Source organism: Sceloporus occidentalis, unplaced genomic scaffold (assembly GCF_023333645.1).
Source record: "Sceloporus occidentalis isolate IW3139 unplaced genomic scaffold, rSceOcc1.0.p SCAF_7, whole genome shotgun sequence".
Lineage (NCBI taxonomy): Eukaryota > Metazoa > Chordata > Lepidosauria > Squamata > Phrynosomatidae > Sceloporus > Sceloporus occidentalis.
In genome coordinates, this window is record NW_028316987.1 from 38,363,433 (window position 1) to 38,377,030 (window position 13,598).

At 37.9% G+C, this 13,598-nt stretch overlaps 1 protein-coding gene across 4 annotated transcripts in view; it reads left to right on the forward strand.

Annotated features, from left to right (window-relative positions):
- The window catches only part of PDE1C (phosphodiesterase 1C), a 280,396-nt gene extending 268,455 nt beyond the window's left edge, over window positions 1-11,941 (forward strand). For 2 of the 4 annotated variants that reach the window (XM_089532634.1, XM_089532637.1), the window contains 2 exons: window positions 4,118-4,180; window positions 10,910-11,941. In XM_089532634.1, the coding sequence (XP_089388760.1) occupies window positions 4,118-4,180; window positions 10,910-11,082 (236 nt within the window). In that variant the 3' untranslated portion in view covers window positions 11,083-11,941. Of the gene's footprint in view, window positions 1-4,117; window positions 4,181-6,270; window positions 6,376-9,087; window positions 9,883-10,909 lie in introns of those variants that run through there. The other 2 variants (XR_016281913.1, XM_089532636.1) reach the window with 2 other exon arrangements.
- The last annotated feature ends 1,657 nt before the right edge of the window (window positions 11,942-13,598 follow it).

Here is a 13,598-nt window from a genome sequence, read left to right on the forward strand (position 1 = left end):
TTTTGGACTACACTGCATTTTGGGGACTAGAATGTCTGACATATGGTATTTTGGGAAACAGTGGCATATTCTCTAATACTTCACAGATGACAACTGGGACACATGACAAAGCAACCTTAAATTGTTGACAAAAGTTATTAATGAGGAAGAAAATAAAAGCTAGGAGAGGCTGTAGCAGTTTGCTTTTGCCTGAGCCTACTGGGAATAGTGAGAGCCATCATAGTATAGTAGTTTGAGTGTTGGACTAGGACTCAGGGAGAGCAGGGTTCAAATTTTCACTCAGCCATGGAAACTCACTGGGTGTTCTTGGCTTTGGGCAAGTCACACTCTCTCATCTTCAGGAAGATATTGAGATTGATCTGTTTTAGAACCCATTTGTCTTTTTGTCTGTTCACAATATCCTCAGCACTCTTCTCCAGCACCACATTTCAAATGAATTTATTTTCTTTCTAACCACTTGCTTCACTGTCCAGCTCTTACATCTGTGCATGAGATGAGAAATACAATGGCTTGAACAATCTTCACTTTAGTGTTGATCCATATTTTATCCAAAGTATGGATAAATTCCACCTCTTTCCCTCCTCCTCTACTGAGTTAACTGAGTGCAAACTGCTTTTGCACTTTGAACTCAGTTTGCAGCAACTGAATTAGGCTGAGGATGAAAGAGGAAAGTGCCAGGAAGAGAGAGAAATTGGGACATTTTAAAAGCAGTTGAAAAGTGAGACAACAGTGGATCACTTGGAACTGTCTCTACTAAATGGAGGGTATGCAGTGGCTACTCAGGAGTCCATCCCTTCAGATGCCCTGGCAGAACAAGTCAGAGATGGTACTCTGTCAAGGGCTTCTGAAATCCTGGAGTCATCTTTAGCAAAGGCTATCAAGCATATGCTCTAGTAGCACAACAATCAAAATTCCCTGAATTTATTTGGATTGAATTAGAGAGCTGGAAAAATTACACCACTGAATCTTGCCACATTCAGAAACTTCACATGTAAAGCAGTATCACTGAATAGGGTTCTACTTTCTAGCCTGGCCTTCTCTTCCCTGCACCCACACTTTTTTTCAGGCCACATTCTCATTCTTTTTCAACATTTATATTCCTTTCCCCATCTGTATTTGCATCGATGTCGGTATTTTAAGATCAGCAATGCCATTTGCACTCCCCCAGTTGTAACCCCTCAAATAAACAGATCCCTCTCCTTCTCTTTAGTTCTTCCTAATTATGTTCCCTCTATACATTTTTAAAAGGAGAGGAAAAGATTTGTTTGTTACGTGCCCCTAAATTTTACCACAGGTCATAGCAAAATCCATATTTGGGGCCCAAGACCTGCCCCTAACTTATACATGAGGTAGACTTATACATGAATATATATGGGTACATGTAATAAAATTGTGGTTCAACTTCCACTTTCCTCAGAGAGGTCTGTTCACATCATGCAGGATCAAAATAACTTACATTTGGCTATGACATATTTTCCAGAATTTTATGATAGAAGAAACTAAAGACCATTTCACCTATTTCTCACCAAGTTGTGTCCAATGGGAAATGGATTATACATGTATGATGCACAGGTTTACGAATAAGGGCTTACCAGCATCAAAATTAGAAGTATGCATACAACGTTTTAAATGTACACCTGAAAACAAAATGTGCAAATATGCACTAGCAAAGTATATACATCTGGCACCCTCAAGCATTTTCCAAAGAAAGGAGGGCTTTTGGTGTTTTGGGATCTCATTAAGATGTTGAACCATCCAGTCAGGAAATAAAAGTTAACTCATTTCTAAAGCAAGGAGGACACTGGGGAGTGTTCTGGGTAAATATATTAGGATTTGTTCCATCTTAAGGTACAGAACATAAGTGACTTGTGAGCATATGATGCTGACTGTTCTGATAATCATTTTAATGAAAATATTGTTTATTGTATTTTTTTAATTAGGGAGAAGAGGCATGCTGTCTCTAAAATGTATAAATTAATTTTAAGCGTTTCAATTTTTATGTGAGTTTATGTATGTCCGTCATATCTCCAAATAAAAGCAATGAGATCTCTACTTGACATAAATTCCAGTTCTGTACAAAAATACTCTCTTTGGAATAATGGGGCTGGTGGACAGTGTTCATCATTGTTGTGGTCGCTGCAAGATTTTATAACGATTAAGATACAAAACCTAGTTTCCATATTAATAAAACAGGAAGTATTTACTATTCCCTTCCTCCCACCATCACAGTCACAAGGATAGCTCCTTTCTTTGCAGTTTAGAGGTCTACATAATGGAAAAAGTCCAGGTTGCAACCCCTTCCCTTGGAAGCATTGCTTCCAGAGTGTTTTGTAATAACCATTTTGTTGCTCCGTTTTATGGAATATTAGGCAGGCCTTTGCTGAATGCTAGTAAAAGGGTGCAGGGTATCTGTGGGTGAAGGTGTTCATGACCAGTAGAAGGAAGTGGAACAGGTCTAGATGATTTTAGCCACTTACCTTCTTTAAGTTTCATTAGCCATTAGAACACAAATCTCTGGATAACCATAGCATTTGATACTGAATTTAAAAAGGTTGTTGAACATCTTTTTGGCATTAATCAAAGAAGAGGTCAATATTATGACTTGACTTAACTGGATTTCATTCACTAGTAGGCTAGTAGGCCAGACTGAAAACAAAGGCTTGTACAGGGAAATCCTATAATATTGGTCTAAGTTGCTAATATCTCAGTCTTATTCATGAGGCCTTGTATAAGCTGGAGTATGCACTGTGGCCCTCCACATTCCTGACAAACATCTTGGTTTTGAAGCTCCTTAACCATGTATGCACTGCAAACAACTGTGTATGAGACAACCTGGTACAGACAGTTGTACCTATGATAGGATGGGGAATAACTGCTATAACAGAATCTGTGTGAAGCTCTTGGACATATTATGCTTTGGTCAGTTCCAGTCAACAAATCCCATAGGGTGGGCTCATATGCTGGACAACATTCTGTTTTGTCTCTCAGTGAGAATAATGCTGAATTTGGGCAGCTTTCAAGCATGTCGCCAAATCATGTTTCGGTGTTATCGGAACATCAGAAACTTTTATTGAGCCACCATTGGTCCTTCTATCTCAGTATTGTCCACACTGACTGGCAACAGCTCTCCAGGGATCCTGTCCTAACTGGGATGGGCTGGAGCCAGAGAACATCTGTATTCAAAGCATACGTCTAATGCTGAGCTACAGCCTTTCCCCCAGCAGGAACAAGAATCTGGCAGGGTTGTGTCTGTCTTCTTAGAGCTGGGAAATAGCTGCTACAAGTATTACCTAGCACATCACTTTTTTATGATAATATCACTGCTGTTGCTTTTGGAAGGTGACATAATGATTATTTTTGCATAATAACTAATGTTTAATTGTTACTAATAATACATTGCATGGTGTATTGTGTAGAGGGTTTTTTATTTTTTTATTTTGTATTTTTAAGTGTGTTTTTGTTGCAAGAAGAAGCAACGTAGCAAGTTACTTTAGAAAAGTAGACCATCTCATCAGTGTGGACAATACTGAGATAATGGTGGCTGATGTTCCGATTACACCGAAGCATGATTTGGTGACATGCTTGAAAGCTGCCCAAATTCAGCATTGTTTTAAAACATTCTAAACTCTGCTTCTTTTATCAACTTTCCTCTTTATGCCAGGGGATGTTATTAAGAACTTTGATTTTGCTTTGCGACAGACCATAGATTTCTGTTTTGTTCAAAACAAATGATGCTTTGTCTAGCAAATGATGCTTTGTGTGAACCATAATTTGCATAATTTACATTCAAATATATCAGGATTGCAATCCCTTGTTCGACCCTGGTGTTTTACCATCCAGAACTGGATGCTACTAATCTCCTCCAGCTGTGTACAGTAGAGGGTGAGGGAGAATGAGAGAGTGTGTAATACCAAAGCTTATGACTGCTCATTCTTCAGTGATTTAGTAACATTAAAGGCATTTAGGATTCTCGTGATGCATCTGGACTGACTACAACTCCACATTAGAATTTACTGTCTAATATAATACTGTTAAAGTGTTAACCGATGGGGAGACATTTTGGTCCACAGTGGAAGGTGCTACTATAATTCATCCTTTTAATATTTTGTTTTGAAAGGTTCAAAGCAACTTGTGAAAACTACACCGGTACAAGATTCCACAAATCAGCTTACTTTGCCAGGTTAGTGGGTCACAGAGTGTTGGAGTGTCTGATCAGAAATAATCGGAGTAGTTGCCACACATTGTTATTCTATTGCAAAAATGTACTACTTCACATATATGTGTATACCCATTAACCCGTGTCACAACTGATAATGAAGGGAATAATAATAAATTGAAATGAAATGATGACGATGATGATATGAAATAATGAATTTCTTCCCATCTTTGTGGAGTGAAATAGTTCGTTTATTTATTTTCCTATGGATTCTTTTTTCACGTGCGTAATGAATTTGACAACTGTGTGGTTTTAAAACAAACCTTTGTAACTAATTTTGCTGCATGGAAGAAAGATTTGGGTTGTAGTCAATGATGTTTAGGAAAGGTACTGGACAACATTGTGTAGGATGTCTCATCTGCACTCCATGCTTAGGAAACAACAGTTACACCGGATCAAAGGAAATGATACTTTTATCACATTTTTTAGAAGAGGTGCAACCTCAAATGGTAAATGATTTCTCATGGTTGGAACATGTGGTTGTCATTTTGCAATCTTAGTGTGATTTGTTTTGTGATTCATCACTGGAAGTCTGACCGTTGAGGAGGAAAATTGCTCTAGGAGGAAAAATAGGTTAACCATAGGAAATATACATTCTCCTTAATGCAGTACTTCTCAAATAGTGGGGCGGGCCCCCCAGGGGGGGCGCGAGGCTCCGTAAAGGGGGGCATTTTATAGACAAATGATACTATTTACAGTCGTGCGGGGGGCGCGAAATGTTTTCTTCTTCCTAGGGGGGGGGGGCATGACAGAAAATAATTGAGAAGCACTGCCTTAATGTCTGACCTTTGTCATCTGTTGTTTAAATGCCGTGCAATGCAGAAACTATGTCTCTCTCGCAAACACACACACACACACACACAAAAACACACACACACACACAGAGAGAGAGAGAGAGAGAGAGAGATTTCTGTTATATTGGAAGGAGACTTTTTACTGGACAGGTCTAAGAAGCTTGGTTGGAACTTATGATTGAGTTCCAATAATAAACTAGAGAACTGGAAATGACTTCCTCAGTCCATTTCTTCTAATATGATAGATCTTTGAGAAAAGAAAATCTGCTCAAAATGAATTTCATTCTTATGCTATAGTTAGGGATGTGACAACTTGTCAGTCTAATTTTCATGTCATTTCTCAGATTACCACTAGCCTTTGCATTTCCTCCTAGTTCTATAGGAGGAGTTTTTCCCCCCGATAATATCAAAATGTGTGCACATTAGTCTGGATATTTTTTTAAAATAGCATGCACTTTTGATATGCACATTTCATAACACAAATCATGGATCTATTTTCCTCATTAACTTTGGGGTGTTTGTGCACATTTTCCAAATACACATTTTTGTTCGTGCATTTTTCAGATCCATGCATAAGTTTTTTCATATGCTTTTCTTTTCCAAGCATTGGAGCACTACAAGTATTGGAAACTGATAGACTGGAAATCTCTTTCCTAGTTTGAATAAGGTGTGAAGTCAATATTTTCATACAAAAATGGAAGCCCAACTCATTTCTATTCTATACCCAGATTATACATATTTGACCGGTTTTCAGTAAAACTGCATGGAAGAAATAAATCAGCTTTATTAAGAAGTACTGTAACAGCTCTGATTAACATATAGATGAGATCTGGTAGCAAGCTGTTTCATTAGCTAAAATCACATCAGGTTCAGCAGATGTTTCTTCTAGATAAGCCACCAAGCAAGCCATAGTGATCCTTGGATATTTTGTGCTCTGACACATGGAACCATCGCTAATACCATCCAATACAGAGACAGTGGCTGAAAATAAAAATTTAAAAATCTGGCACCCAGTCAGGTGCACCTTACGAAGATCATTCTTATGCCATTTGTCTGAAGTCGTTCTTAAACTAAGGTACTGTACAGCCAATAGCACATATATATTTTACCCCAGCGCTGACTTCTTCTAGCTGCATTGCTTCTTGTAGCATTAGAGGTAGATAGCTTCTGCTTCAGCTTGTTCAGTTTTATCATGGTTTTCTTAAAATGCATGCCCAATAGGGGTTGATGTTCATTTTTGTGTGGTATTCTACCTTTCAGAAAACTAAGACCTTCAGAAAAGAGTATTACCACATCTGTGCCAGCCCAGTTGCTTGGAGGCATTTTAAAGAAAAGCATGCACTTTCCCCTCCCCAGAATATTCAGGTTAGTATAAATTTAGCTATTATGGTTCCTCTGCATAATGTGCTGACATACATAGGGCTAGTCTAAAAATATCTGGCCTTAAAGCACTCCCAGATCATGACAGCCCTAGTTTGATGCCTGGTATATCTATTTTTATAAGCAAGGTGTAATCAGCTAGGGAACCATACACTCATGGAAGCAGGATTCTAGATGTATATTATTTGTATGGGGAATTGCATGAGAAACCTCTACTTTTATGGACACAGACAAAATGGTGCATAGTGAAAGCATGTTCATGGGCAGCAGTAGTGGATGACTAGCTACTCATCTGTCAGCTGGCCATCTCTCTTCCCTCAAATGAGAATACCATTTTTCAGTACTGTAATGGAACCAGGGTAGGCAAGATTGGAACCCTGGTACTTTTGGGTTATTAAAGATCAAGATGTCATCACTTCTCATTATGTTTGCTCAGAGTTTAGCTGCAATCTCTGTAGTATCCAAAAGAAAAATTGAGTTCTCAGCAACCACATGTTGAAATGTACAGTTGTCCATCCATATTCGCTAGGCTATTGTATACCCTTGACCGCAGAATGGTACATTCCTTCTATCTAGGGTGGTTGTCCTCTTCCACCGAGCATGCAGCTTTGGGAGGGAAACACATGGAGTGGTGAGGGAGGAAGGGGACACCCTCCTAGCTAGCCAGATCAGCCGAATCAACCGTGGCAATGGGGTGACAGATGTAGCAGCCAGATCGCCCTCACATCCATATTCGCTAGGGTTAGGGGCACAAGACCCCTGTGATTATGGAAAAACCACAAATAACAAAAACACCATGCTTTTACCTGAGAGGTCACCTCTAGGTCCTCCAGTGCAGCTCTGTGGTCAATGTCCAACATACACTGACCATAGAACTGAACTGGAGGAGCTACAAATGCCTAGTAGAGTATTCTCTCTAGGAATCTCTAGATCTTTCAGTGCAACTTTTAGTTAAAGTTGACCATAGAGTTGCACTGGAGGACCTAGATATTCCTAGAGAGAACATATTAATCCAATCGGTGAATAGTCAAATCCGCAAATATCAAATCCAGAAATATGGAGGGAAGAGTTTACTTTTGTAATGCCATGCAGTTTACTGTAGCTTGGTCTTAAATGGGCAGATAAATCTTGCTTAGGGATATAATTCCTCAATAATTTAATTCTTTAAGGAACCAATGTATTAGTGTAGCAATTTTCTTCCTACTGAAAGAGAGTATTTAAACATTTGCACAATTTACAAAGACTATTTGAAGTTTGGGATTTATTTTGTGCAAAATCTGCATGCTGTTGGGTTTTGCAGAAAATAGCATTTTCTGCACAGAATATAATATTTCAACACAAAAATATTATTCTTGGTACAGCAAACACTTTCTTGTAATAGCTTGGTATTTGATGAAAAAGGTGCACATTTTCTGCACAGGAAATGACTGGAATCCTGTTGGTTAATCCCAATTAGAATAAATACATTGAAGAAAAAATGCTGAATTGTGAATCAGTTCATAGGTACATTAATGGTTCTACTCTAGTTGACACTAACAAACAGGATTCTAGCTAATATTTCTGTAGAGAAATAATATTTTATGTGTAGAAAATTCTATTTCCTGCATAAAAAAATTCTGTTTCTTGCATGCGCACACACACAAAACAACAGAGAGGCAAATTTTACACAAAATCCATCTTGAAATGTGAAGATTCTTGTCAGTCCAGTAGTCACCTTATCCGGATTTAGGACTTTCATTGTACTTCCTCCTGCCTTTGCTTTTTGTTCATTTATGTTCCACTTTGCATGTTGTCTGGAGGTACAGGTTTGGAGATCTTTCAAATTTTCAATCTGGGGGGAACTTTGGGTCAGTCTGCCCAATGTACATGATGTAATCACTGTCATAGATGTATAGCATTAATACTATCTTTTTGGAATTTTTCACATGGCCATCATGACCATGCTTTTTGTAATTTTTTGTACTTGCCCCAGAACTCACCTTAGTTTTCTGTCTTGATAGATTAGCTTGTCTGTTTCTAAATATTTTAACGTAAAACATGTTTTTAAATGACATACTGAACAGAGATAGTAAAAAACTAATCTTAGATGTCCCTCAGTTATATATGTATTTGTGTGTTGTATAGCAGGGGTAAAAAATTGTAATGGGTTTGATTTTGCCTCTGTGAACATGTGACAATTCAAAAATCACAATCAGAAGGCAACTTCCAATTTTCATTTTAATTTTCCCCTCCAGAATGGCAGTTGGCTTTTTAAAAGGCAGTGTTTTGGCTGAATTTGGGGCAGAGGAAAGATGTGGGTCTTGGGGGAGTCTGAGCAAGCCTGGGGTGACACAAAAAAGGATGCAACTCATAGAACACATTTCCTCTATCCTTATTGTTCTTGTTGTGTGCCTTCATGTCATTTTTGATTTATGTTAACCCTAAGGTGAACCTATCATGGGGTTTTATATGGCTGAGAGGGTGTGACTCACTCACGGTCACCCAATGGGCTTCCATTACCAAGTATGGCCTTGAACCACAATCTCCAGAATCCTAGTCCTACTTTCAAACCAGTACACCATACTGGTTCTTCCATCCATTATACTAAGCAGCCAATACTAGGCAGATACAGAAAATGGCAATGAATTCAGCAAGAGCATATGTGTTAATTCCTCGCATATAAAGTACTAATACATTAATATGTACATTTCCCCCCAGATCACCTGAATCTGAAAACCAACAACAATGAACATCCACCCTAAGAAATCAGAGGCAACAACATATCAGCAAGATTTAGAAAAAAAATGCTTTAAAAAGTTTTGTCTTTGTTTTGTGTGTTATACTCTGCCAAAAAATGTATTATTTATTTATTTATATTAATCCTGGAATAATTCTACTCTACTTTTCTGCACAATGCTAACTACTGACAGACTTTATATACAGCCAAGTGTACTGTGATGCTCTCTTTTAATAAAAATCTGCCACTCAAATATCGATTTTGAAACTGATACTTTGTGAAATAGCTGTCTCTCTGGGTTTGTGTGACCAGCGATGCTACCAACTGCACACATTTCCTTGCAGAATTTTCACACTAGACTATTGGAGTCAGTTGCAAGTTCCTACAGCGTAGGGCACTCCAGGCCAATAAGGTACATGTCTGCACAACCAGATTCCGCTAACCATGATCTTTCCCTCCAAGGCCAGGGTGGTTGCAGTTAGAATGGAGGGAAGGTCCTTCATCTGTCCATGGGCTAGCCATGTAGTTTGGTGTGGCAAACTTTTTTTTGACAGAGAAGCTTAAATGTCTCACAAAACTACAATTCCCAGAATTCCATAGCACTGAGCCATGGCAGTTAAGTGGTATCAAACTGAATTACTTCTGCACTGTGGATAAAGCCTATATGTAAACCACTCTGAATATTGTATACATATTAGAAAGATAGGCTAAAAATATTCTAATAAACAAGTAACAACTCAAAAAAAAAGTATCCCTTTCTTTGTCCAAAACAAATGTGACAGTTTCTCATTTCATCACCAAAACTTTGGCCTGTTACAGACTGCCAAAATAAAGCTGCTTTGGGTCTCTTTGGAGGTATGCTGTTTAAATGATGCATGGGTCCTAAGAGTCCGGAGGTCGTGCCAAAGCCACAGTCCATTCCTAAGCACCGGAGTGCAGCTTTGGTGCAGCTTCCAGATTCTTAGGATGCATGCGTCATTTAAACAGCATACCTCCAAAGAGACCCAAAGCAGCTTTATTTTGGCAGTCTGTAACAGGCCTTTGTGACTTACATGAAATTGGCCGAGCAGGAAATTGGGCCTGAATCCAGAACTTGATTCATTACACCACACTAGATTACTACTACTATAATTATTATACATATTTTCCTTCTGGAGTTATCTGTCCTCTACATGGTTAAGACCAATGAGCTGTCTGGATCACCCTCTCTTTTTGAGATAGCCAGGGCTGTACAAAATCATATGAACATGACGTAACTAGCAAGAAAGATTCCAATTTTACCTGTCTAGTGTTATCTAATTCTACTTCAGTAACATTAACATTTCTTCAGTAAATATCTGAAGTCTTCCTCCTTTAAAGATGATTCCTGAATGGAGAAAGGGAATTAAGATGCAACTATGAATATTAGAGAATGTGTCTGCAGTCCTATACATGTACCTGAATTCGGTGGGAGTGACATCTGTACAGACAAGTTTTGGATTACACTAGAAATTTATGACTCTGTTGCTAACCTTCTTTGTCTCTTAAGGAGGCTCCAGTGGAATCTTTGAGAACAATTGAAATTAGGTACTATAAATATTTAAGATGTGAGCTGAAATTGGTAATATGCAAAGAATCTGAGATAAATAACTTGTATCAACTTTATTTCCACACTCCTTTCCAGTAATTATTTGCAAAAAAATCAACTTGTTCTCATTTTTGCATCTTTGAATACTCTTTAGGTGTGGAATAGAAGGGGAAATTCCTAGACTTTAGCAACTGATCAGTCTATATTAGTTTTGTTTTTATCTTCTTTCCTTCTAGTCATCAAACCTCCAATGCACCATCCCAAGCAACCCACTTTTGCCTCTACAAGCACCACATTCCCACCTTTACACAAGAAAACTGAGGATTATTTGGTGAAATATAAATTGCTTGACCAGAGGGGCAGGATGAAGAAGATTCAACACATTTCTCAGCACTGGAATCGGAAATAGATCTCCAATTATTACTGGAAGACATTTTGAAAGCAATGTAATCACTGGACAATCAAACAAATAAGTATGTGATATAAAAAATGCAACTGATAAATCTTCTAGATATATTGGCCACCACTGACAAAAGATGCTGTGGATAAAGTTACAGCAGATCCACTGTCTGTCTACACAAATGGTGCAAGGACAAAATCTGTGTATTTGCATCCAGGGCTGTGTGCCAAGAGTGATCATTTCAGGACTGTATCCATAAACTTATCCCTTCACTGATGACTGAACGGCCAACAATTTTTTGTGGGAGAGCTTGTAAAATTTCTTTTTATTTTTAACTATGACACCCAGAACTTCCCAATCCAATTTGCCACGCTGGTAAGAGAATTCTGTGAATTGTAGTTCCAAGTTGTGTTTTTGGGGAGAGGAAACCTATTCTTTATTTATTTATTTATTTATTTATTTATTGCTTTCAGTATCATATAATATGGGTTGCTAACTTTAGTTACATGCACAAGTTGAAGAGAGAGCAGGAAGCAAGCGCTTCTTCAGACAAAGATGTCATCTCACCACCTGGACCTCATGACTGTTTGACAAAAAAGTACTTTTCATATATTACACTACACAGTTACCCCCATATTTGTCATCACTTTCCCCTTTGGTTTACCTCATATTTTTTTCCCCTACATCATCACTTTATGCATAGAGTAGAAAGCAACAAAAGAACAGAGCAGTTAGGTGTCTCCATCTCTAGACCAATCTCACAGCACATTATCACACTGGAGGAAAGTGCCATCCTGTGCTTAAACGGCATTAATTGCATGATTGGGAGGGGGGAGATTATCACACCCCTGTGTGCAAAACCCATTCTTCTCCCATCTGTAAACAGTAATGGACCCATCATTGGGTATTAATGGGAGTTCCCATTAATACACAGTGACAGGTCCATTACTGTTTATAGATGGGAGAAGAATGAGGTAAGTGTGCGAGGTGTGATAAACCTTCCCCTGATTGCATGATTAATGCAATTTAAGCACAGGAGAAAAACGCTTTCCTCCCTCATATGATAATCTCCACTGGAACATTACACCACAATGTATTATATTTCATGGGGCAATTCCACAGAACTGGAAAACAGTTCACTTCTGAAGTAGATCCCTGGCATGAATTCAGTTGGTTATTGGATACATGGGAGTGAAGAACCAGGGAAGTCCAGTTCTGCACCTAAATGTTTCTCCAATCAATCTAATAATAATAATAATAATAATAATAATAATAATACATTATAGAAGATCGATTTGTTGCCCTTTTATGACATCAGACTCTGCTTCCTCTTGATTGTACTGGACCTAGGAATTATTATTTGGTCCTTTGTAATTCCCACACATGATGGGTTTTTATTGTTGTTGTGTGATTGTGAATTCAGGAAGAGCAAAAGGTAGAGATAACCAAGGCTGAAGCTAGAAAGATGGCTGTGCTGCAGCATTATTTCTATCTCACTTTTAAAATTGGTACACAGAAAATCAATACGTTCCTATCCTAGAAACTGGGCAGCACAATCTCAGTTATTGGAGTTTTGGAATGATGTTGAGAAGCCTATTAAATGAAAGCATCTATGTTGTTATCTGAGGAATAGCTCTATATTCTTCTTATTGAAAATTTTTCCATGTGGGAAAGTAACTGCCCCAAGGAATCTTTTGAAATTGAATGGAACTGTACTTTTTCTTCACCCTTGATTTCAAATATTGTTGCTAATCTCTTTCTCATACTAGAATGGCTTGTCTTATATTTGTGAACAAAGGGAACATATTTTTGACAACACAATGCTTGTAAAGAATTATTAGATTATCTGCATAAAAGGCTGTATAAAATACAATATTATTTTCTTCCAAATTAGCCTTGTGTAAGTGTGTATTTGTGTGTGTGTAGGGCTTCCTTTTCTCTATCTGTGTCCAGATGTCATCACATTTTGGTTTTGCAAGTGACCATCTATTAAATTTATATTTAGACTTTGGGAAACAGATGGTTTACATTAGAACATTGGACAATTATTTAGGCTGCCAAATTCAGCTGCAGAAGTAGAACTGTTTTTCTGATTCAACACTGACATCTAGTGCTCACACAGAAGTCTGCAAGGTGCTCTTTTAGTTGATGTTCTACAATGGTTCAGTTTGCAGATCACATACTTTAAAAAAAATAGTTGGAAATTTCCACGGAAATGTTAATCATGATTGGAGGTGTTAAATTTCTATGAATTGGAGAGAAAACTGAGTAAATTTATTCAAAACATAAATGCAATGATAAGTTTATCCAACAAATTAGTCCAAGAAACCAGTCTATAAACCTGAAACCTATGCAGAAACAATTTTCCTTAACAACTTGCCTTTGAAGTCTTAATTGTGATCACGCTTTCCCCGTCTATATATGTTTTTGTCATATCACTTTTTATATCAAGTTTGTCTTCATTAATCAGCTTGAACCATTGGCTTCATTTAGAGAGTTAATACCACCCATGCTATTATGTATGA